At 34.3% G+C, this 26,668-nt stretch overlaps 1 protein-coding gene across 3 annotated transcripts; it reads right to left on the reverse strand.

Moving 5' to 3' along the window:
* Positions 1-1,924: 1,924 nt before the first annotated feature.
* On the reverse strand, positions 1,925-26,256 carry LOC128219535 (solute carrier family 40 member 1-like). 3 transcript variants are annotated; one of them, XM_052927355.1, is made up of 10 exons: positions 26,037-26,256; positions 23,377-23,415; positions 12,829-12,896; positions 12,273-12,432; positions 11,427-11,672; positions 8,104-8,307; positions 7,085-7,174; positions 5,574-5,792; positions 4,589-5,026; positions 1,925-3,091 (listed from the first exon to the last, which is right to left on the reverse strand). In XM_052927355.1, the coding sequence occupies exons 2-10, from the start codon at positions 23,387-23,389 to the stop codon at positions 2,811-2,813; spliced, it is 1,719 nt and encodes a 572-aa protein (XP_052783315.1). In that variant the 5' UTR covers positions 23,390-23,415; positions 26,037-26,256; the 3' UTR covers positions 1,925-2,810. The 3 variants fall into 3 exon arrangements, with proteins under 3 accessions (XP_052783315.1, XP_052783313.1, XP_052783314.1); XM_052927353.1 differs by lacking the exon at positions 23,377-23,415; XM_052927354.1 differs by lacking the exon at positions 26,037-26,256 and having other exon boundaries at positions 23,377-23,475.
* Between the last annotated feature and the right edge of the window lie 412 nt (positions 26,257-26,668).

A 26,668-nucleotide genomic window follows, 5' to 3' on the forward strand; every position in this document is an offset into this window, starting at 1 on the left:
TATATTTTAGGTAGATGAACTGTAATAATCAATATCATTGTATAACTTCTGATATTGTTGAAAATTTAACTTGAATAAAGATGTAAACTCAAACAAGCCTGATTTTACTTTTATGTAAAAAAATGACAATGGGAAGATTGTTTAAATTTGTTAAAGTTAACAGCGTTGTTAACATCATCAGGTTTTTTTCTGGCCATTTTGGGAAAAAGACCCTAGACATTTTGGGAAATTTTGCGTGGTGAAAATGCCAAAATTGGGAAATTTTACAGTTAAAAGAAAAAGCTGTCTAGTCTCCTGCGAATGAGGAAATGATTTAATATTGGTTTATTTTCCCTTTAAAAGACCCAAAAAATATCAATCCTTGGGGTGTAAATATCTATTGCAATAAATCATGAATGATAATATTTCATACTGATCTCTGAATGTAATGAAAACCAATGATTTCCGAGTCCAATTCTTATAAAAAACTTTACATCACATAATTTATGAGGATGTTGAAAATGAACTAGTACAGGTAAAAAGACTTTCTAAAAAAAAATTATTATATTTTGCTTTGGGAATGGGTCCGATAGTCGGACCCGTGGGTACTATAGAAAAAAACCCTGATCATTGTTGTAAAATTTCAAATCTATACTGCTCTGGAAGTTAAATGGATACACTTGTGAACTGTTCTTAACAATATTTGAAGCAATTTTTTCAGCTTTAAATATGTAAGCATTTCATAAAATATTTCACCTGTAGATGTTAAAAACAATGTCTTTAATCATGTGAACTTCAACAAAGTTTTGAACAATTGGCTCAATGATTATATTGCATATCTCCTCCTTCCAAGTTCACATTCACAATGCCTTTAGCAAGAGGGAAAATATCTGTGTAGGCTGGAGATATTTTCACACAATAATTGTTGCTGAGCAATCAAACTTAAGGAAGCAAATATATTTAAATGAAGTCGACCTGATTTATTAAAATTATAAACAAGAGGGCCATGGACCTAGATTGCTCACCTGTAAATGGTCTAAACTGTTTGGCAGGGATAAATTTGACACAAGGGTCAGGATTTGAAGAAAACTTTATAGAAGTCTACTATAAGCAGACCTGTAAACACCTTCAAAGACTTGTCAGTAGCTTGGCAGTGTATTATTAGTAGTTTTTGACATCTGTCAGTAGACTTTAAATTATTTAAAGGGATTAATGAGTAAAGCAATACAATTATCATAGTGAAAATATTTTTATAAGAAAATGAACAGTTGAAATTGTAAACAACAACAAGGCCCTGTGACCTAGTTTTTGACCCCAAATGACCCATTATCAAACCTGACATAGAAATCATAAAAAAAACCTTTCTTACAAATTCCCAGAATATTCGGGCTGAAAATGTAACCTCCAGAGAGTTAACAAGGTTTTTTTCCATATTTGGGATCTGTGTCTAGTTTTTGACCCAAAATGACCCATATTCGAATTTGAGCTAGAAATCAACGAAAAAAAACTTTCTTACAAATTTCCAGAATATTTGGGCTGAAAATGTAACCTCCAGAGAGTTAACAAGGTTTTTCCATATTGGGGCTCTGACCTAGTTTTTGACCCCAGATGACAAAAAATAAGACCGCAGATTTTTATATTAAGTTCAAAGAATGATGGTTTACGCATTTTTTCTTAAACCGTTTGTAACGGTTTAAGCCATAAAACATTAATTTTCGAACGGAAATATGAAAATCTGCGATCTGATTTTTTTTCAGCAGCCTTATGTCATTGGTTTACAGATATTTACGCAAAAACTTGCTCTTTCCAAGACAAAAAATTGTTGAAGAAATGGTATATCTGTGAGAGTGCAGCTTTAACAGTTCTGGGTCGTACTTTATGCCAAAACAACGGGTGATAATCACAAACGATAATAACATTTATTCAGTTTACTATATATGTTTTACAGTGACATGAAAACATGCATGATCTTATCGTCGTTTGAGAAACGTTAAATTTTTCAAATTGTAACCAACAAGAAGTTAAATTTTCCCTGTTAACAATATACTAAAACAGTCAGCCATCAACCGCCTAAAATTTATATATACATGATGTATACTACCACATCAACTCACGATCGACACCAAAAAAGAGCATCGACTACAGCTGATCGATCTAAAAAAAATCCGATCGATCGCCTAAAATTGAATCGACACGTAAAACTTTGATGGGTCTAAAATTAGAACGGCTCAAAATATGGCGATTAAAATATTTATGCTAGAATTGGATCTTTCGCCTTAAGTTTTCAGGGATAAAGCAAAGCAAAATTATAATGCAAGGTAAAAATTAACAATCTCTAGAGTTTTAACTTCCTGGTTACTGTATAGCAATCTTGGTAAAAAAGGACATGACGTAAATGTCAAAAATCAATGAAACAAGATGGCTGACTGACTGATATAATACAAAAATCTGCTATGAAACAAACAAAAGTATGTGAAATTCCTTATGTTTTAAGGTTGGAAGCTGATAAAACAAAGTGATATCAGTCTGTTACAAAATATAGCTAAGTTGCTTGAAAATTCTAATTCGGAATATACTTTGAATTAGCAGGAAACAGTAAATGAAATGCAGGATGGGGTAATATTCTACAAAGTAAACTTGTGTCTATATATATAAGGATTATTGGTTTAGATTGAAATTAAGTTACCCCATCGCAGACAACAACAAATTTAGCATGAAAACTGTGAGTACTATTAATTAAAACACTTTCACTTAATATCTATGTGCAGTCAGACTCAGAGTCACAACACCGGGGTACATCAGTATACAGATGCCTATGAGATTGGCTTCCTTCAAGTTGGTTGCGACGAAATTGTTGTTTTTTGAAACAGAAAGCCTCTAGTTTTCTTCACGTAAACCGCAAACAAGATCCACCCAAGAGCAATAAACCCATACGATATGAACACAAGATATCCGAACACCTGTGGCAGTGGTAGCAATATTACGACCACGTATTTCAACATTTCCATGAGTTGATTTAAAGCGTTTTGAAAACCAGCGACTATTCCGCGCTCTGTGACGTCAACGCTTTCTAAAAATAGCTGTGTGATGGTCAGGTCCGCCATCCAGAGGCCTGCAGATACAATTTGTATAGCATTAGTCGTATTGAAAGACAAAATCTTCATGGGTATAATTCTTGCAAACAAATCAAGTTCATGAGCGACTTTGATCAGCGGTATTTTTTTATTTTGGATCATCGTATATGTTTTAGAATGCTTGGTTCGAGATCAAGTTTTAATAAATGGAGTACTATCATATGACCGCTTAAGAAATTTAAAAATGGCACTCCGGTTGCCCTCTGAACCGTTTCCCAAAATTGAAAATAATGTTATCGTGTTTGGCTGTTATTCACCTCATTACTTGTGTTTTTTATTCACCGCTATGATACCATTATTATAGGGATGCAAACGAATGGCAAAAGTGATATTCGAATATTCGGTAATTCTTTCGATCGAATATTCGAATATTCGAACACCAAAATGAACCTTTAAGAATTGTAGTAAACTATTATTATTCACTAAAGTAATAGTGGGGGCCCTGTTACCCTTCCTGGTCGTATTCGGTACACGCGACGGACCCTTATTGTTCCACAAATTAGCCTTTGAATTTCCCATTTACAAAATATATCCCAAGAAAAAGCAATATATCTTTAACAAAAAAACAAACCTCTGCGTTCATTTTTGTAAAAAATGCAAAATAAGATCAGGGAATTGCGTTTGTCCCGGTTAAATGACGATATGCGCCAACGTGGGACTTGCAGCCTCGTTCTGGGATTGATGTTTACGAAATATATTTATAGAAAACGACACCATGTCTAAACGTCGCTTTTGTCTTAGGTATTGTACAACAATACAGGACATATATCCTTAAACGTTAAACCATACACTTTCAGTTAATTTTTGTACGCAAGAGCGTTATATTGAAAACATGGAAACATTAACTAGCACATGTCCCTCGTATCATCAAGGCGATTTGAGCAATATCGCCAAGCTTGATTAGCAGTGAAGACAAAACATTGGTATAAAGGCCGATCTCTTAAACCCTTAATTGGCATGTTCATTTAAATGTACCCAAAATAATTGGAATGTGTTTTATGTCACTTGTCTAACAGCCAGTAAATGCAAAATTACGGGGACTGTTTATAGGTCCCGGCGATATATCCGATATGACGCGTGTATAGTGTCATCAAGTTCACACCTATGGCATTAGGGGTCGTTGTAAAAACAAGACAGACGAAGATGACAGTTGTAGGCAAAAAGTGTATTAATTTATTATTTCAACAAAAACATCGAATATTCGAATACCTATTTTGACATTCGAATACCAAACGTTCGATCGAATATTCGAATATTCGTTTGCATCCCTACATTATTTACAAATTTCATTTACCATACAAATTACTAGTACTAGTTTATTTCATATACCATACTAATTACAAGTATATTTCATTACCATATTAATTACTAGTATATTTCATTTACCATACAAGTTACTAGTAAATTTCATTAACCTGACTCATCCCTAGTATTTCGTTCACCATATGATATACCACACTACTTTATATACTAACCTACTCTGGCTCCAATAATCCCAGCCATCAGTAGCGAGATGGAAACGAGAGATGATGGTCCTTCGGCATCCAGAGTTCCCAATGTTGTATTGCTAATAAAAACGTCTGTAGAATTCACAATTTGAAAATGAGACAGCGTCGTGGTACTATAATTCATGGCAAGTTGTAACTGTCTCGGCGTGGAATGCAATGGGAGATCCATCTCCTTGTCTCGTATATAATAAAGCGGGTCAAACGGACTGCCTGGGGCAAACACTGAGATCACACAGAGAGTGAGGCTCGTTAATTCCTCCCCTAGGGCGACGAGGCCCGTCTTTCGGAGCCCCAGCCACCGGCGGATCCTGGGGTAGAGAAGTGTGCCAACGATTCCGGAAGCAGCGGCAGCGGCCAGGAGACCACCGATGAGATCTTCACTCAGACCTTGCGACACGGCGTAACCTGATTTGCAACAACGAAGGTGTTTCAATTAGGATATTTTTATATGGATACTATATAACTGACATCCCTGAAACATGGAATTTATTGTAAGACATCAAAGTTGCATTACCAACAATTATTTAGGGTGACTGATTTCTACCATTTCAAACCTGCCAAATGCGCCAAATGGCAGGGCGTAACTGTGAAATAATGCTGCTCTTTCCCCGCGAAAATACGAACTGCAACAGCAACAATCACTAGCGGATCCAGGGAGGGGTCCCATCCCCCCCCCCCCTTAAATCGCAAAAGTTTAGGTTTTACTTAAATATAGGAGAAAAGGAGTAAAGAAATACGCCCAAAATGCACCATTTCGGTCTAGTAAATTGTTAAATTTCGTCGAGGAATACCCCAAAACTCACCTTCAGCACTTTAAACCAAATTAGGTTTGGTTCTGAGGGAGGGGCGCAAGTAAAAATGTTACGTCCCTAAGTTATGTCCCTCCGACATGAAATCTTGGAGCCGACCCTGACAAAAAGTACCAGACAAAGCATGATGTTAAAAACCTTACCGATGGTGATGTTATGAAAGCCTAAAACGGTGAAATACAATGCTGCCAGTGATAGGCCAGCAAAGGCAACGTCGTAGTTTTTGTAAATCCTCCAGCCACGCCTCAGCGTAATAAAAGATGAACACAGTAGCTCTGCGCATGTGCGGGGCTTTAGAGGTTCCTCATGGTAATCGTGTATTTCCGTTACCGTCGTTTCTTCGAGTTTATCGATTTTTTCACCTGAAACAGAGAAACAATCAATAACGAAAAAAGCGTACATAGCTTTATTTAAAAGATATTGCTATCTCTATGAATTGGCCGTCAACGTGATAATTGTGCGCTATTTTTATTTTCAAAGTCATATTCACCAAATAACGTCACCAGTTTAAGCTGCACTCTCACAGTTTCAAGGTTTTTCAACTTTTTGTCTTGGCACGAGCCAAGATTTGCGAAAACTTATTAAAACCAGTTATATAAGACTGTTGACAAATAATTAGAAGCAAATTTTTATATTTAAGAACAAAAAATGATGTTACTAACGGTTTAAGCCATAAAACATTCATTTTCGAACAAAATTATGAAAAGCTGCGATTTGATCTTTTGTCAGCAATCTTTTATCATTGGTTTGCAGATATTAACGCTAAAATTTGCTCTTTCCAAGACAAAAAAAAGTTGTAAAAACGATATATCTGTGAGAGTGCAGCTTTAACAACAAACAACTGAAATATCCAAAATAATTCTGACAATTCTACTGTTATAAAAGGACTCATTTACGTTTCAAATGGTCAGACATGTTTTTATTTCAAATGAAATGTGAACAAAATGCTTGTACCAATGATAAAACATTTTCAAAAGTTCAAATAACCTCTATTTGAAATTATTATTGGAAACTGTGACAAAATAAGCTCTATTTTGCCGAAAAGTGTTAGTTACGCTATTGAAAATTAAACCATTTTAACCATAAATTCTGTTCAAATCAGTATATGTCAGTTGCTGTTTGATCTTTGTTCATGAAAGTAAATAAAATAACTCAATTTAAACAATTTAGAATAAAAGTTGCTAGCATAAAAGGGTACCTTTAAAATGACACTCTTATTAAAAATCAATACATACACATGTATGACAAACATCAATTTTGACTGATAAACCTTTACTTTCTTACTAAATAATGCATTTATGGAAATATCAATTACTAATAACAAGATTGTAATCGTGTATTTAATAGCTGACCACGCAAAAATATTAATGATTGGTGAATGCTAAAAGATTTACTGTGGTCTATTATAGTCTAATAAGGTAGACATACTGTGTATTATGCTCATTCCTTTCAACTCGTTATCCTTCATAAGAACCATTGTTTTCGACATTTATTCATCCTTTTTGGAATATTAAAACAATATTATTAATTGCGGTAAATCTTAATTGGGAGTAACAGTGCATCTTCAAATTCCGGAAAAAGTAGTTCCTTTTAAGAAGTTCATTTTTTATCATGAAAAAGAAAAACAAACTGATGTAGTTTAATCAATACCAACCAACAACGCTGTTGACACCTGTGTCAGTAAATTCCGTCGCCGCGTCAACGCCATGCATGAGGTTAATTGTGGTTTCTTGTACACGATGCTCTGGAATTACAATACTGTAACATTTAAGAGAACTTGACCGCACTACAAAAGCCATAGTTATAGTTAGAATCAGAATGTTAAAAACTACAGAAACAAGTCCAGTAGTCGAAAGCTTAAACATATACTCCGTTCAATGGTACAGGGCTCAAGTCAAATACATATGTGTGTTCAGTTAAAAGTTATCTGCGATTTAATAATACAAGCTTATAATGTTATTCAATACACAGGACATCCTTTTGTATATCAGATTCATTCATATCTTTTACAAATACCGAAAATTACATTCAAAGTGAATAACCTCCGCCTCAGATATACATGAGTATATAGTTATACATGTTCATGCAGTGTTTGTGTCACCTGCGAAGCATTGTATTAATAGTTTTATAGTTCCGGCGTCATCGTCTTTAGTGTCATACTTATGCACCAGTCAATTGTAAACCCTTTTACCTTTTAGGTGGCCCCTCGCTGCCGGGTGAATGCGGTGGTTTTGTCTTCGCGCAAAACATAGCGGGGAATGGGCCTTACCTAGGGTCCCTGGGTGCGGGGGCATGGCGGGGATTTTTTTTACCATCAGTTCGTCCCCGCAGAGCTGGGATTTTACCCGGGGTTGGCTGGACTGATAGTCAAAGTCCCGGCTATTCCCCGGACCTGGGGGCCGTGGTTACAATTGACTGGTGCATTAGGGTCTTAGGTCAAGGTCATGGATATCTTTACTAGAAAGATTCGGGATCTTTCGTGTCTAGTCAATATTGTTTGAGCAACTTGGTAAATATTCTTTAAATTTGTTATTTGCACTGGCAAATGTCAGCAGATGATCCCTCTATATTTTGGGGTCAAAATTCAACGTTATGGTGACCTTTACTTGAAAAATATGGGCGCTCCCGAATGGCAACAAATCCGATTCACAGAAGTTTAGTTATAAAGTATACCTTTAATCTTTTTCTTCCTAAGTTGTGGAACCTCGTTATATATTTTCCAAAGCAAGAAATACTCGAGAAATATCGTGAGGAAATTCCAGCCTGCCACTACAAGGGCTCCAGTGCTATGGGAGGTCCGACTAAGGATCTGTCCAGTAATTATTGGGGTGATCACCATGGTGAGAAGACTGATGCCCCTCATAGTTGCGCTTAAAACTGAAATAAATGTTTAAGAAAGTCATGTTTTAATACTGAGAACAACAAAAGACTCTTAAAACTCACATTGTTACAGTTTTTAAAGTTTCATAACGATTTGACCAAAACTCTGGGACCAGTTGAACGATAAATCTACGACAAGGAACTATTTTCCACCTCAAATAATATAAACTGATTGGACAGTTATAAACACATTTCAATCAGATGGCCAGTCTTTATTAAGTATTTTGCTAAATACTGAAATGTATTTATTTTCCTTTAATTTGACCTAGTGACCTATTTAATCTTAGTTTCCCTTATTATGTTTATAGACTTTTGCCTGTCATGTAATAGCTTGATCTAGTGTTGATGCTTTTTTCTTCTAATATGGAACTCGTCCGGACAGTTTATTACACAAATACCTGGTCGTGTTTGATAAAAATAAGCCGAAAAGCGTGAGCCTTCATGCTTGTAAGAAATAATTATACATGTATGTCACGATTTCAAAACAAAGTTGTGTAAATCCCGAAAGCACAGAATAACACATGTTCGTGTTTTTTGTTTGTTTAGGCAAACATGTTTCAAACCGATTGCGCCGAAAAGGTTGCCTGATGTAGTGACCTTTTGTCTTAAAGCTGCACTCTCACAGATTGAACGTTTTGACAACATTTTTATTTTTTGTCTTGGAACAAGCCATCTTTTGCGAAAATCCATGGAAACCAGTTATTTAAGACTGCTGACAAAAAATTAGATCGCAATTTTTTATATTCAAGTTCAAAAATTGATGTTTTATCCATTTTTCTTAAACCTTTAGTAACGGTTTAAGCCATAAAACATTAATTTTCGAACGGAAATATGAAAATCTGCGATATGATCTTTTGTCAGCAATCTTTTATCATTGGTTTGTAGATATTTACGCAAAAAAATTCTCTTTCCATGACAAAAAATGAAAAAGTTGTAAACATGGTAAATCTGTGACAGTGCAGCTTTAAGCTGAACCTTTTAAAGTGACTTGCTCATGTTCTTGGCCAACAATTGGTTTAACCGGTATGCATCTTAATCATTATTTTATCATTATTTTTCTTTATTTTATATTACTTATTATTTACTTTATTTTATTATAACTTATTATTTATTTATTTTATTTTACATTATGATAGCGAAATTGCAGAAAATATACAGTTATAGCATAAAAACGTTTTTTGGTTTTAGTGGGGGTCGAGCTCACGTCGGTAAGGCCAAAAAAAAAAGAAAACAGCCGGATAGTCATCACGGCCGCACGGAATTTAAAAATTGGATATTTTGACCAGTTGACGATACATTGATCACGTGATAACGTTACTTACTCGATTGAAAATTGTGGTCTTCAAAGACGATACTTAGATATTTAGCAAATATCAACATTTGCTGATGAGTTCCTGCTTTTGGTAGTTTTGTTTTAACACTTCTCATGATTTACCACACTTTTTGTAATTAAAATAAAGTGAATTTTACAAACCATGAGCGAATTACTTTTACAGTGTTAAACCTGCACTCTCACATAGGGACAGCTTGGACTTTGTATTTTATTTTTGTCTCAGAATCAGTTGATTTTACTTTCATTGCCTTCAATTTAGTCATATAAGATAACTCTCTTTAGAACAGATCTCAACTGAATGAAAAACTGCTGATCAACTTTTTCCCATTAAGCGTTAGGTACAAGTTTTATCCATTAAACATCATTTTTTGTTCGTGATGTTTTCTGACTTGTTTTATTTCACTGATTTCAGCACATCAACGCAACAATTGGTTCATTCTTTGACACAAAATGAAAAAAAAGACAAAACGGTCAATCTGTGAGAGTGCAGCTTTAACAAACCAACGATGTACTAATGAAACACACACGGCAGTCCACACTCTCAATAGCTGGATGCCAACTTTTGCTTATATTAACTTATATTTCATGCATGTATACAATTCAGACAACCGATATTTTTTTGGTAGAATAAATTTTGTACCAGCTGCATGGCTTTGCATATTTTTAGCTCGGTGATACCCAGACGACCCCAAAAGTCACGGTTTTGCTATATGACCTTAATTTGAATTGGTAAGCGAGTATTTGGTTTAACTAAAGTTAAGGTCTTTATAAAAGTAGTTTGACATACCCAAGAAAGGAAGAAGAAGAAGAAGAAGACTACCTTCTACCATACGCCCTTGACCCTATTGCAAGTTTCCCCAATCTATTCTAAATAGTCTTCTGTCGCACCATGCTCTTTAAGTTGAAAGATTATCAAAGCGTATAGTGCGTAGAGGATGCTCTCTGGGGACAGCAGGACTTACTCTTTCTTAATTCATCTATCGGATATATAACTTGCCGAAACTACCAGAAATAAAACACAAAGTTCGAGCATGCCCGTGTCCTTGTTACAAATCTCGACAATCTAGTCTCTTTCATTAGCGTTCTGCTTCGACATTCTGGTCAAGTTGGCAATGATGGCGCTCAGGAAGATCATGTTATATATGACATAAAGGAGGCTCTCATGTGGACTTTTGAGTTATATCTTTATGTATCTTAAGGGCCTTCCACATTGCAAAAGTCGTAAGAAGGACCGAAACAGAAAATGTACAAAAAGTCATTTAATAGTTAGTTTTGAGGTTCATTACTAAGCAGGCATAATCCATATATCCGTTGTAACAAGCGGTAAAAAAATTAAGCAAATTTTACAAATTCAAAAATCAGATTTCCAATCAAAAAGCATTTGTAATTTTCCAGAAATGCCTTTATACAAAATGAATATTTTTTTGTGTCACAATAGACAGTACTACGTAAGCAACAACGTCTTAAGGCTTTGTGAAGATTGCAGCTGGGGTTTTTTAATGAAGATATTTGCCTTTATTGTCGACCATGTCGACTTTCCCGAAAAATTGCAAATGCTTTTGGTCCAAAATCTGTAATAAAAATATTTCACAAAATTCGGTAAAATCCTAATTACCCCAAAACATGTGGAATTTGGTGTATGTTTTACTTCCGAAAAAAGACTGTTGTTCAAAACTAAAACGAAATAAGATATGAGTTTTATCTTTTGACTTCCCCCACCCACTTTTGCACTGTGGAAGGCCCTTAAGAATATAAAATGTGTTATAATGGACTTGTACACTACCTGCTAGCAAGTCTTTGTCCCTGTTACAAATCTCAACAATCCAGTCCCTCTCAATAGCGGTCTGTCTCGCCATGCTGGTCAAGTTGGCAGCAATGGCGATCAGGATTATTAGAGCGTACATGAAGTAGAGGAGGCCCTCTTGGGGTAGCACGGTTGAAATCTGGGCTTTGAACTCGATCACCGTGTAAATCAGTAGACAGCAAAATATCAAGGCAGAGTTTTGAAACAGAACGGAGACTCGAGCCACTAAATTAAAAGAACAATATTGATTAGTCATTTAAAAACTATTTATTTCACATCAAAAATTAGATTTATTTATTTTTCTTTAAATGATACAAGAACGTTATACAATCTACTCTTCATATATGCAGTGCTTTGTAAATGAAAAATTCAAACACGAGTAATAATTTGAATTCATGTTAATTAAGTGTTCTTACTTGAATACTCCATTTTCAGTGTAAAGAAACCATATACTCTGATAGTAGGTTCGTGGAGAAAAAGGTATTATTTGACAATAATGTAATTGAATGGGTTGTTAGTTAAGTCCAGAAGATTTGTTTGATTGTTACAAGTCCTGCAACATGTGGGTCTTCCCCGATAGCTCCCCTCCTATAGGGTTATCTACCTACTAAGTTTCGGGTTGCGGACAACCAATTCACCGTAGACGGTGCCGAACAAGAGCACAGCTGCTTTAGAGGTGGCCGTGAAGGTCAATTACTTAGGTGTTATCTCCCAGTCCCCGACGACGGTACCGAACAATAGCACGGCTGCTCCAGAGAGCAGACCATAAGTGGTTATGAAAGTGATATACTTTTGGGATGTCACCCCTCCCATAACCATATTTACCTGTTAGTCTTGGGGTGCGGTCTACCCAGTCCCCGACGACGGCACCAAACAACAGCACGGCTGCTCCAGATAGCAGACCATAGGTGGCCGTGAAGGTCAATGACTGGGGAGTTATCTCGACAAGAAACAGGCCCAGGGCAAACCACCAGATGTTGTCGTCCTAAATTTAGTAAAGTATGAAACAACTGTCGAACACATCCATTTCTTGATAGAGTGCACGTGCGTGTAAAGCAACGTTTGTTTGTGCACGTATATAATTATGCAGTTATTTTCTAGACTTTGGTAAGTAGTTACATATTTTGAAGTGGATGATAAGTGCAAGTCATACAATCCGATTAAAATTATCTTAAATGCGAAATTATGTGCTAAATTTGAAATTTGAATATACATGTAGAAAGATGGATGGATGGATGGATGGATGGATGATTGAATGGATGAATGGATGGATGGATGATTGGATGGATGGATAGTAACCACGTAACTGACGCCTGTGGTAATGCGAAGCTAAAGTGTAAATCTGTTACCGTATGCAGACCTCATCAATCGCTGTACTTACCCATCCAATAAGAAAATGGTTGATATAAACCAGCCATTTCGCCTTTCCCTTGATAATGTCTTTTTTAACTGAAACGAAAAATTATGAGATTATTTTTCGTTTTACTCACTTTAAGGTTACACTTAATACATAGTTGGTTTGGCATCTTCTTACCAATATTTTTAGGTGTGGTTAAGTTGGTCGTCAGTTATTTTGTTGATGTTTTTACTTCATACCCCCAATGTCATAAGGCCAAACAATGGTTTGGTTAGGGTAACATCCTTTTCAAAAACAGGTAGGGTAGGTAGGTTTATTTTATTTATTTTTATTAAAATTAGTGTTATCATTGGAGAAAGGTGTTAATGTATACTGTATAAAGCTTTAAAGGTTTATAAACTACATATTAAAACAGACACTCTTTCTCATTACAAATGCAAATCGCTACTCAATATGAAACGTCTGTATTTTTCTCATGTTGTTACACCAAATAAATGAATACACTACTATTATTTTTACTTAGACAGAATAGCAAACACTAGATAAGTTCGAGTCCTAATTTTGACGATCCAGTTTGCAACCGAGGTACGCCCGCTCTATTTTCAGTAGATCTAACTATTGAACTTTAACATATACGTCATGCATGTGTTATTTATTGCTGACGTTTCAATGGTTGTATTGTCAAAATTATTGAGAATCTGTAACTTTAAAACGATAACCACCAGGACCAAAATGCGCATTAAATATTATAGCATCTGATTTTTTTTAAATTGTAATGAGAGAAAATTTCGCTAAAAAACAACAATTTTAGTGGTCAAAATTATTGTTTGTCCACTGGGATGGCAATATTTTTCAAATCAGCGTCACATTTTATTTGGTAAATCAGCAGTCAGCCGTTATTGATTTTAATCAGGTGAATCGGTAGATTTAAACATGAGCTGGACCAGTAGACAGTATAGAGGGTTTTTGCATCATTTCTGCGTTTAAGAAAATAAATGTTTTATGCGACTTCGTACATTAAATTATTTATTTGGATAAATGCATTCTACTAACTTTTAACCATTCGTTAAAGATTGGTGCGCCATAGCGGGTTAAGGAGAGGGCGCAAAATAAACGGCAATTTCGGACTAGAAATTGAAACTTATTTCTTGGGGGAGGACCATAAATTTCGTTTCTGAGGGAGGAGCGCATGTAAAAAGCATACACTACTAAGTTACGACTCCCTTTACGTTGAATCCTGAACCGCCCCTGGACCGGATGAAAGATGAACATCTTTCCAAACAAATGAAAAAAATCCATTTCATGCATCATACGTTCAAATTATTGCTACTGGTTAAGTAACATTTTAAAGTTACAAAATGTTAAATTTAAAATTTTCACCGATAGATTTTTCTTATAGGCAATAAATTGTTTAAGAAACACATTAATACAACTGCTTTATAAGCATATCAAAATATCATTTTATTACATCCCTTTAGAGCTGCAAACTCACATATTGAACATTATGACAGCTGTTTCATTTTTTGTCTTGGAACGATCCAATTTACGCGAAAATGCCTGGAAACCAATGATATAAGACTGCTGACAAAAATCTGCTCGTATATTTTCATATTTAAGTTCAAAAATTGATGTTTTATGCATTTTTCTTAAACTGTTAGTAACGGTTTTAGCCATAAAGCATTAATTTTCGAACGGAAATATGAAAATCTGCGATCTGATCTTTTGTCAGCAGTCTATTATCATTGGTTTGCAGATATTTACGCAAAAAATTGCTAATTCCAAGACAAAAAATAAAAAAGTTGTCAAAACTCTGTGTCAAAGAGTGCAGCTTTTAATAATATATCATATCATAATAGTAGCGTCAATAATTGTATGCAATATTCAAGTTAAATTATATGATATAATATAAATTCATTCTAACCATTTAAATCCCAGAAACAATAAAATCAAATGTATTTATCGTATAATATGCTATGTGTTTAAATTGTTGCATGCCATACAAATATGTTTTTGTATGTATATGTGTTATTATGACGATAAGCTTGTTATGCTTCAGTCTAATAAAAATTATGTTCTGTTCTGTTCTGTCAATAATGTGTTATTCGAAAATGTAATCCATGCAAAAATCATATACTGGTTAATCAATATAAATTAAACATAGAAATAATCTCGAATGCACATCGAAACACATCTTAAACACACCAGTGACGGTTGGCTTACCTTAATTGGTGGTTTAGTTTAGTTTATTGAATATCTTAACGTTTTAGATTTAAACATATTCGTGTAAGCTTCGAAAGGTATTTAAGAGTAAGGTATTTAAAAGTTAACCATTTGTATAAGGTTTTATTGAGCTTACATTCACTGATAATATTATTTTAAGGGTTTATTTTTCTTCTAATTTTGATAGAAAGGGAGATAATTTAACAATAAAGGGATTTCATTAAAGTTTGACGCACTTTTGGTTCAAATTACTCCTGCATTTTTGCCAAACGAAATCAATAAGATGTGAGGGAGGGGCCTCTAGTATATAGGTCTTAAAATTTTCATATTTCTAAGCAAGTATTTCACATTTCAGAGCCAATTTTACAGTTAAGAGCAAGTATTTTACATTTAAGGGCAAATATTTCACATTTCAGGGCACATATTTTTTTTTATATTTCAGAGCATATTTCAAGTTTTAGAGCAATTTTTTCATAATTCAGGGTAAATATTTCACACTTCAGAGCAAATTTCACATTTTAGAGCAAATTTCACATTTCAGAACAAATATATATATTTTATTTGGTACAGACCGGCTAATAACTCGGTGATTTGGTGTAGATTCGTCAAGATATAATTATGTTTGCTCTTGAAAATTATGTTCAATACATCTGCAAATTTACTACGGAAATAAAGAAGCTGTGCATTATTGTTTTAACCGGTTCAAGAATAATCCCATGAAAAGCCATTTTAAGGATGACTGAAGTTTTCACTTGCTTTATGACAGTATCTCTCTGTACCATAGGTACATTTATAACTCTTTATTAAAAAGTTAATACTTCCAACAGAAATGTCGAGTTTTTGCAAAGTATCTTATTTCGAGTATTGTTAAACAAACATATTGTGCCTTCTATGGGTGGCCTCAGGAGTTGACGTTAGAGGGGGCGCTTCATTTTGACATGCGCCCCTCCCTAAGAACCAAAATTTTATTTGGTTTAAAGTTTTTCGACAGGGGGGGGGGGGTACTCTTCCAAGAAAAATTTAGCAATTGTTAGTCCGAAATGGTACATTTTGGGCACATTGAAATAAAAAAAGTAATCTTGGACGATCTAAGGGGGTAGGGGGGGGGGGGCGATTGCCCCCTGGATCCACTAGTGTATATTTTTATCCATTGTATATATTTGTTCATATGGTGTTTTTTCCGGATAGGCCCTATGGCTTATTGATTTTGAAATAAATCTATTACATATATATATAATTATATATGTAATCTAATTCAGGTTAACAAGCACTCATCGAACTACTATTGGTTTAGACAAATTTTGTACTGAGGTGAGTTTTTTATCCACTAGTATACATTGAAATTTGAACACTGAACAAGAAGTCAAAAAAAATGAAAAAAAAAATTGTGATTTAAAGTGGCACTCGTATTTAAAATCAATAGATACCCATGTATAACAAACATGAATTTTGAGTGATAAACCTTTACTTACTTAATAATGAATGCATATATGGAACATATTAATTACTGATAGCGGTATTGTAACCGTGTATTTAATAGCTGAAAACGCAAACATATTAAATGATTGGTGAGTGTTTTAAGATTTACTGTGATCCAGTATCGTCTTATAAGGTAGAAATACCGTGTTATCATTACCTTTATTTCAAATTGAACTCTGTATCCTTCATTAGGAGGGGTGAAAGCGAAAAGGTTCTATCTTTTTAATGTTAATTTAGACCATTGTTTTCGAATGTATCCATCCTGTTTGGTTTATTAAAACAATTGTATTAATAGTTGTAAATCTTATCTGGTAGTATTTATGCATCTTTAAGAGGTTGTATATGTTCATCAGTATACAAGCTCCTCAGAGCTAGTGTTGGGAATCGGTTGCAATTTTACTATCGATGATCGGTTCCACCACGGTGGAGATTACCCACGTGACTTATTTGGTAAAGTGCACGGCAACAAATGTCAACAAGTCTCAATTCAGGTAAGGTTTTTAAAGATAACTTTCTTAATAGTTGGAGATTTTTTGTGAAATAAAGACCATAAACCCCGCATTTAAGAGCACGATCCACGGTAATAAAGAACTTTCTCTAATATTCTAAAGTTTTCCTGAAAATCTTGACCAACTGATTTCTCAGAGTTGAAATATATGGCAAAGTACACGGCTTTTGACAAATCTATCGCTTTACTTCATGTTAGCAATATTGTAAATATTTTATACACAAATCTTATTTTAAGCAAATTTTATGTATTTTATAGTTTTCAGCGTGTATTGTTTAACTTCTCATAGTTATTTCAAAGGCGAAAATGAACTAAAACCAAATTGATAAAGTACACGGACATTTTGGTTTGATAAAGTACACGGTCATTTTAGGTTTGATAAAGTACACGGTCGTTTACAACCTTCAGTGTATATACTCCTTATTTCCAGGGGGGTCCAACGTGAAATGTGTTCGCCGAATTTTAAGTGAGGGAAATTGTGTGAAGCCGAATAAAATGGCGGCGTTGAAAGGAATTTCGGTGTTTCAAGGATGTATTTTCACCTGGTAAGTAAGTTATATCACCTTTCTCGCAATATAAATACGCCTACCCGGAGACCACACGTGTAAGCGTCTCTCGGTTTTTTTAACCTATGTTTCTAGAGGCCTTTACAAAAAAGTTATTGAATGTATAAGCTGAACGATTGATTGTTTACAAAGTGAAAATAGAAAATTGCGTGACTTGAAACGGTGTTTTCGGCCCTAGTTTACCATTGTTGTACCTGTTTTAGCTATTTGTTATTGAATATTTGCATTATTTATCTTTTCGACCGCTACTGCACTTACATGGGTATTATACGGCCGATTTTTTCATGTTTAAAACACCTTTTATGTTGGGCGACGAAGTTTTATGCAGTTTTTGTGTGAAGCAGAATCAGAATATACATGCGTTAATAAAAGTTTAATTAAGACATAAGCTTTAACACATGTTAATAAATATAACAAAAGGAAATTTTAACGTACCGTGTATTTGTTATGCAAAATTACTTGTATAGTATTCCAGCAATTCATCTATATGAACTCGGAAATCAAATTATTACTCGGTAAATAAATGTAAGAACTCTTGATGTAACACGAACGTCCCGCAATATGGCAAATACAATGAATGCAATATTATCAGTCTAATTTTATCTTACCAACGAAAATACGTTTTAAAGCAGTTTAAGTCTACCCATACCCATACCCAACCCCACCAACCCCGACAGTTGTCTTGCAATGGATCTTTGGGTACAACGCTAAACAACAAAATATATGTATGAAATAAATGTTATGATATAATAATAAAGCACAATGACTTACTTTTACTGAAATGTACTGATATTTATGTTGTCTAACCTGGTCTAAAACAATTTGTTAAGAGTATATGGTATTCTTATCAATGCAGGATTATAGATAGTGGAATTTCACGCAAATGTATAACCCACTCAACTATTTATTCTAGACCCTTTAAGACTACCTTAACATTGGTACACGTATTTCAGTGAAGTTAAGTTATTGACCGCAGTGAAGTGTTTATACCCTCAACATCATCTATGAATTAAAAAGAGGCTGTGGGGTCTTCCCATACGATAAATTTATCTTCGGTCAGTGTAAAATGGTGAATTTTAGAGTATACAATCTTGCTAAAATAGAACACAGGTGTATCTGGTGTGTAAGTTTGCATTAAAAACACGTGGTATGTTCTTATCGGGTACCACATTTTTTTATTATTTATATTAAAATGTGTCTTAAGAACGCTATTAATGTTGCACTCACACAGATATTCCGTTTTTACAACTTTTTTGTCTTGGTAAGAACAATTATTTGCGTAAGTAATAGTAAACTGATATTAAAAGATTGTTGATCAAAGATCAGATCGCAGATTTTCATAGTTCCGTAAAAATAATATTTTATTGCTTAAACCGTTACTAACGATTTAAAAAAAAATGCATAAAACATATTTTTTGAATTTAAATATAATTTTTTGTCGGCAGTCTTATAAAGCGGGTTTCCATGGATTTTCGCAAAAATGGCTCGTTCCAGGACTTAAATTAAAAAGTTGTCAAACCGTTTAATCTGTGAAAATGCAGCTTTAAAGCACGCTTATTCTGATTCTGCTTCACACAAAATCTGCATAAAACTTCGTCGCCCAACATAAAAGGTGTTTAAACATGAAAATATCGGCCGTATAATACCCATGTAAGTGCAGTAGCGGTCGAAAAGATAAATAATGCAAATATTCAATAACAAATAGCTAAAACAGGTACAACAATGGTGAACTAGGGCCGAAAACACCGTTTCAAGTCACGCAATTTTCTATTTTCACTTTGTAAACAATCAATCGTTCAGCTTATACATTCAATAACTTTTTTGTAAAGGCCTCTAGAAACATAGGTTAAAAAACCGAGAGACGCTTACACGTGTGGTCTCCGGGTAGGCGTATTTATATTGCGAGAAAGGTGATATAACTTACTTACCAGGTGAAAATACATCCTTGAAACACCGAAATTCCTTTCAACGCCACCATTTTATTCGGCTTCACACAATTTCCCTCACTTAAAATTCGGCGAACACATTTCACGTTGGACACACTGATTTCATTGACTGGTGCTTAAACGAGTTATTATAAATTTATTTATTATTTCTATTCTTCAAATTCATTATTGAACATTGCTCCATGTATGAAAAGACGCATTGTAATGGAGTGGCAATGGAAGAATGAACGCGTTTTAATTGTTAGACCGACGGAGTCGCCTAAATGATGGGCTCATTTTCATGAATCATGGAAACATGTATTATCACACTAAAATTCAGTCCCGTATTTTAACAATATATTCGCAATTGACATATAAAGGGTTTGAAGTTTTTGTAAAGGGTGTTCCACTTCATTTTCGTATCGTATATATGTAAAACGTGTTTGTATTTATGGTAAACAGTAACACATAACTGCTTAATAACTCTTCATTTTGTCAATTTTGAGAAAGAAAAGTGTTCTTGTACTTTTAATGTCTTCGATTGCCAGCTGATTTGATAGACTTATGATTTTGTGACATTTGTTTCATTTCAGAATATGAAGACTCCGACTTTATGCCAAAAATGCGGAATGGCATTTCAAAAAAAAACAAAAACATCTAGTAGACCACGATAGAAGGCGTTCTGGTCAATTGCCATGGTTTTTGCGGGAAAGTGTTTTCACAGACACGGGTTAGTTTTTAGCTTTATTTTTTTTCGCAGAGAAATAAATATATACTAACAGTTATACTTTTATTATGACTCCCCTCGTGTAGAGGTTAAGATTTGCCGTCGTCTGACTGTGTTTTCAACGTTTTTTAGGGGTTGCGTTTTTCACATAATAATGTGGTCCGTGTTTCAGTGGACAGGGTCGTTCAGTTTTATGATGCTGATTATACGATCAAACACTCATTGCGTGGCAGTAATATAGTGTTTTTTATAAATTATATTCAAGTACTGACATTGCCAGCATTTCTCGCTAACTTGTGACAGTACATGTCTTTTTTATAGGTGCAGCAATCATGGCGAGACAAATCGCACGTTTGCAAATATTGTGGCAAAACTGCTCTTGTTAGACTTGAAGATACACGAAAGACGCGAAAGCGGCCAATTGAAGCTAACCTGTGATGTGTGTGGGTTCAAATTGGGTGACACGACCAATCTCAGTGACCAGCTTTCTACTAGACACAGGGGAATGACACGGCACAAATGTCTACAGTGTCGCTCAGCATTCGAGTTCAAATCTGGACTCAGCAGGCACGTTAAGGCGAAACACACCTAATCAGGACACATTGAAAGATCACAATGGTCTAGTTAGAGGTGCATTCCAGTATGTTGCCGAGTTAAAATAACGTTTTGATGAGTTTAACATTTTATTAAGATAAATAGCAAAACGTACTGTTACCAAATGGTGCTCTTTCAAAATGTTCGTTTGTCTTACAGTACTGAAAAAATTGCTGTGTAAAATTAGTATGAAAACGGTTTGAGCATAAAACATTTTTACAAGGTTTAGAGATGCATTGTTGTCATTTTCCCATTGATGTCCTACAAACACTTAGCTGCATGTATCTTATATAATTCAGAAAGCTTTGAAACACAATTATTTTGTAATCACATTTCAGCCTTTAGTCTAGAACATTAGTCCTAGCCTGTAAGTTGGTAATAAAGTGTGCTCTCATTCCTCCTTGCTGATTCCCATCTAACTCCGAGCCTCCATCTTTACAATGAGTTCCTGTCTGTATTGTTCGAACGACCGCAGTTTTACTGATGTAGATCAGATAATATTTGTTCAGACTGAACCAAATAAAAGATTCAGCGTTACCTGAAAGGTATGAACAATATGCTTTAAATGTGGAAATATATAAAAACTAATTGTGATGTGCCTATTTTATTGTTTTATATCACATCAAAATAGGAACATTCGTGAAATTTATAATCACCACAAACGGGCCGCTAACTACAGAGATGTTTTATTCGCCGTCAGTCCAGATTATAATTTATAAGTAAAACTATCTGATTTTTGAAGAAGTGTATGTATGATTCTGTATTGATCTGCATATTTAAAAGTAATCGAACTTATAATGGGAGACTTTCTCTTTAATTATCCCATAGACTATCTTTCAACTCCTCATTAAATATGATTGCTAAATATTTAGTTATTTAGGTGTGCGTTATAATGCAAAATTTATTGATACAGCTTAAATAAAAACTAAACACTATACATTCTGACTTCACGAATAGAAAATACTTATATAAATATTAGTATGTAAACCGCACTCTACTTTCAAACATAAACTAAAATGACCGTGTACTTTATCATCCTAAAATGTCCGTGTACTTTATCAATTTGGTTTTAGTTCATTTTTACCTTTGAAGTAACTAGAAGTTAAACAATACACGCTGAAAACTATAAAATACATAAAATTTGCTTAAAATAAGATTTGTGTATAAAATATTTACAATATTGCTAACATGAAGTAAAGCGATAGATTTGTCAAAAGCCGTGTACTTTGCCATATATTTCAACTCTGAGAAATCAGTTGGTCAAGATTTTCAGGAAAACTTTAGAATATTAGAGAAAGTTCTTTATTACCGTGGATCGAACTCTTAAATGCGTGATTTATGGTCTTTATTTCACAAAAAATCTCCAAATATTAAGAAAGTTATCTTTAAAAACCTTACCTGAATCGAGACTTGTTGACATTTGTTACCGTGCACTTTACCAAATAAGTCACGTGGGTTCTCCACCGTGTCCACTCAAGTAACCGATTATCGATAGTACAATCGGTTTTTAAAATACTAGATAGTACCCGAGTTGTAGTTTTATTCATGTACAGTATTAAACTCTTAATCATTATATGCATATACCTTATGTCTATGATTGAAGTTATTAAGTGTTGTTGTATAAAAAATAGTTCATTTACTTGCTCATTGTGGCTTTCATCAGCCATTTTGTTAAAGATAACATCTGAACACTTAATATTTATTTATTTATTTTTTTCGATAATCGATTATAACCAAATACTATCGATTGTCGCCGATTTCAGGCCCAACCAATCGATTTTCGATTATAATCGATCATCGGAACATCACTACTCAGAGCTAACGTAACTTGTTCATCTTCGTGACGTTAAATTAATCATACCGTTGTTGACAAAATTTAGAGGCATATCGAGAATTTTAAATGCTAATTAAAAAATTGATAACATCATTTTACTTTCAGCACTTTACCCTTTTGATTTAACCAACATGTCACAGCCAATAAGCCTAAAAAATACATTTGGTTCGGGTTACCCGACCCTACCTACGGAATAGTCACCGACCCTACCGTTTTTATAGTCAGTTTGAAAAAAAAAAAATAATTGCTGTTCAATATGTAGTTTAAAACCTTAAATGTTTATACAGAAGATACTTTTAACACCATTCTCCAATGATGAAAATAAGATTCTTAGATAAAGCCTAATAAAAAAAAGCCTTTTAGGCCTAACTGAACTAATACGGAAAGACAAATTTCGTTCTGTGCATAGTTTTATTTTTTCTATAGTATACATTGGAATTTAAACACTGAAAAAGTAGTTAACATTGTGAATTAAGATTGTTTTTATATTCATCGCTTCAGAAGCTCTTCACTACTTCAGAGCATCTCGTGCAATAACTCAATAGCTGCATATAGAAAAAAATGCAGATATTCAGTTCTTGCACTAAGGTGGAGTTATGTAACATCGGTTTATCATTGAGACGTAAAATAAATCTTTCAATTATATAGAAAGTTAAGAGGCATATCATACGTTAATAAATGCTTATTAAACAATAAATAGCAACATATTAGCTTCATACCTTTTCGATACATTCCAACATGTCACAGCCATTACTGAACTTAAATGATAATAATAGTAAAGGTAAAATGAAAACCCAAGATGAATGATACCATTTCTGTGTCACATTTTAAGGTATCTAATATACAGTCACAAATAAATGTTAACGCCTGGTGGTCGACCCTATATCATATATATTACTGATATATAAAATGAAAGACCCAAAAGCATTATTGGTCAAGTTATTACAATGTTTATTTTTGTATATATTTCCAGGTCAATGCTTTTGTCCAATAACCGTATTTGTAATATTTCAAGACCCAAAAAGCTTATTGTTTTCTTTATATGTTTAATATTTTCCGTCTTTACACATAAAAGACTTTCACAGGTTTCACAAAGCCTGTGAGCATGTGAGTTTTGGTTTATGGTCACCAAGCCGGGCAAGTGGATTTTCTCCGGGCACTCCAGTTTTACCCACAACACAAGACCACACTCTCGCACAACATCGTGCCAACGACGGTGACTTGGTATATCATAACTTTCATAATAACCGTTATAAAATATATCATGTTTAAACTAAACCTTTCACATGATAGCAATACAATATAGGGTCACCATGCATCTAAAATTCACAGTATTGTACTTGGATACCTTAAACCTGAATAGTTTATAACATTGTTTAGAAACATGACACCATGTTTAAGGTACTGAAAGTAAACATTTTAAATGAATAGTTCTCTTTGCTCTTTGCTATCTGTTCATCGCCTTTCCCATTGACTATAAGGTTAAGCATACTGCATCAATCGTGACAACTCGGCTTTCTCCGGCAAGTTTCAACTCGCTTACGTTCGAAACAGTGACATGATTGTCACATGCCTGTGTTTACAATAGTGACATGACTGTGACATGCCTTCGTTTAAAAAATAGTGACATGCTTGCGTTAAAAAAGTGTCATGATTTCAACATGCTAGTGGTGAAAATAGTGACAAAACCGTGACATGCTTGCGTGGAGAATGGTGACATGATAAAGTCATGCTTGCGTTTAAATTAGTGACAGGATTGTGATATGCGTGCGTTGAAAATAGTGACATGCTTGGATTAAAAATAATGACATGACTGTGGCATGCTTTCGTTGAAAAGTGTGACGGGATTTTGACACACTTTCGATGAAAAAATGTAACATGCTTGCGATGAAAGGTATCAAATGCTTGCGATAAAAGTTCAAGCAATACTTAAGCTTTGGAAAGAAAAGCAATATTTAAGGATTTATAAAAATATTGGTTTTTGAGCTGACACTCACTGATAATATTATTTTTTTTTTATTTCATTTTTAATTGGACGTGTGGTAATTTAACAAAAAACCCATCTAATTAAATTCTGACGCCGTTTTGTTCTGATCTCGTATTTTTGCAAAATAAAATGTTTTAAAGGTAGGATGTACTTCCAGTATATTTTGTTAAATGACCGTATATATCGTGCTTGGTACAACACTGGAAAAAAATGACTCGGTAAATTTAGTGTAAATTCGTCAAAATATAACTCTGTTTAATACACAGAACATTCTTCACTTCTGGAAATATACTAGCAAAATACAGAAACTGTGCGAAACATTTTTAATCGTTGTTTTTTAAGGATAAGTTGAAAAATCAGATTTCACAAATTATTTTAAAATCTGTACGGTCTCCGTACAGTCATAGCTTCTTGTCACATGCATACGAGCCCCGTATGATCTTTTGGAGGATGCAATCGTAGGTTATCCGAACGCACATCGCATAAAAGCCGTGCAGTGCCCGCAATGAGCTCGGGCTTTAAACGGCCTTGAAGGATGTCGTGCGGAGTCCGTACGACGAACGAAACGCCCTGCAGGCTCCGTGCGGACGTCGCAAGATCCCCGCCTGGTGTCCGTAGTATCGAACGGAGATCGTACGTTGAGCGTGCGACCCCCATGCAAAAGTTGTGAAAGCATTGCATACTTTTACGGGCCTTGCGGTGTTCCAAATCCGCGCGGAGCTCTACATGCTTGACTTTAAAATTGAGGCATGTTTGCCTTTGAAATTGTAACATGCTTGACTATGAAGTTGTGGCATGCTTGCCTTTGAAATTGTAGCATTCTTGACTTTGAAATTGTGGCATGCTTGCCCTTGAAATTATGATATGATTGTGATATGCTTGCGTTGGAAATTATGACATGATTACCTTTAAAATTGTGACATGATTGACTTTGAAATTGTGACATGCTTGCCTTTGAAATTGTGACATGCTTGCCTTTGAAATTGTGACATAATTGTGACATGCTTGCGTAGAAAATTGTGACAAAATTGCCTTTGAAATTGTGACTGGCTTGCTTTAGAACTTGTGACATGATTTTTTTGACGATAATACAAAGCTGCTTCATTAATACTACTCCAGAGGTCCACTTCATTAAAGATATTAGGTGAAACAGGGAGATTATCTTTCTGTCATATTTTCGTTTATTTGCTGTATAATTGTGTGAACTTTAACAAGCACTAAAATATCATTCAAAGTCAAGAAAAAAAATCAACTTGTTGTAATTCCTGTTAATTTAAGTTTGTTTTTTTAAATTACAATTAAGATCCTTTTAATAAACGAGAGCTAGGATATACTTATACAAACAAAGATGTAATAAGTTAAGAAAAGTAAATGCAAACAATATTTACTTACCATATGATCTTTCTTTCTTCTCATTATTTTCCGCTTCATTTTGGACCATTTTGTCATTAACCCGTATCTTAACTGTCTCCGAAAATCCAAGATGGCCACCAAGATGGCTGCCAATACTAACGAAAACAAGTTCCGGACCGCTTTCCCTATGTTACACTATGAAGGTGAAAGTATACGATTTATTTTGACTTATAAATATAATGAAGTACATTTCAAAGGTGTTGAGCATAAAGATAAAGACAGTTCAGAATAAAATAATGTCCTAATTAGTTTATATTGTAGTTAAAATGCATGATCACGTTATGTACAAACACAATTCAACAACATGCAATTATATAATCGCTGATTGTTATGATTTGCACATAAGGTTACACAGATAAATTGTCATTATGGCTAGAAGTTTACTTGTAGTTCGTCTTATCACGTATAATTAATACTATAAATAACATATTTATTGGGCATGCATATCTAATTTAAGGTTATTCGTTATTTGAAACTGAAAAGCGTAACATGCTTACATGTAAAACCTGGACGTTGTGTTATCTTAACGGTACATTTTATATATCAAAAAGTTCGTAAAAGTTCGCAAAGGTTTGCAGAGTTATAAACTACATTTTTGTTTTAACAAAATA

Source organism: Mya arenaria, chromosome 15, assembly GCF_026914265.1.
Source record: "Mya arenaria isolate MELC-2E11 chromosome 15, ASM2691426v1".
NCBI classification, from domain to species: Eukaryota; Metazoa; Mollusca; class Bivalvia; order Myida; family Myidae; genus Mya; species Mya arenaria.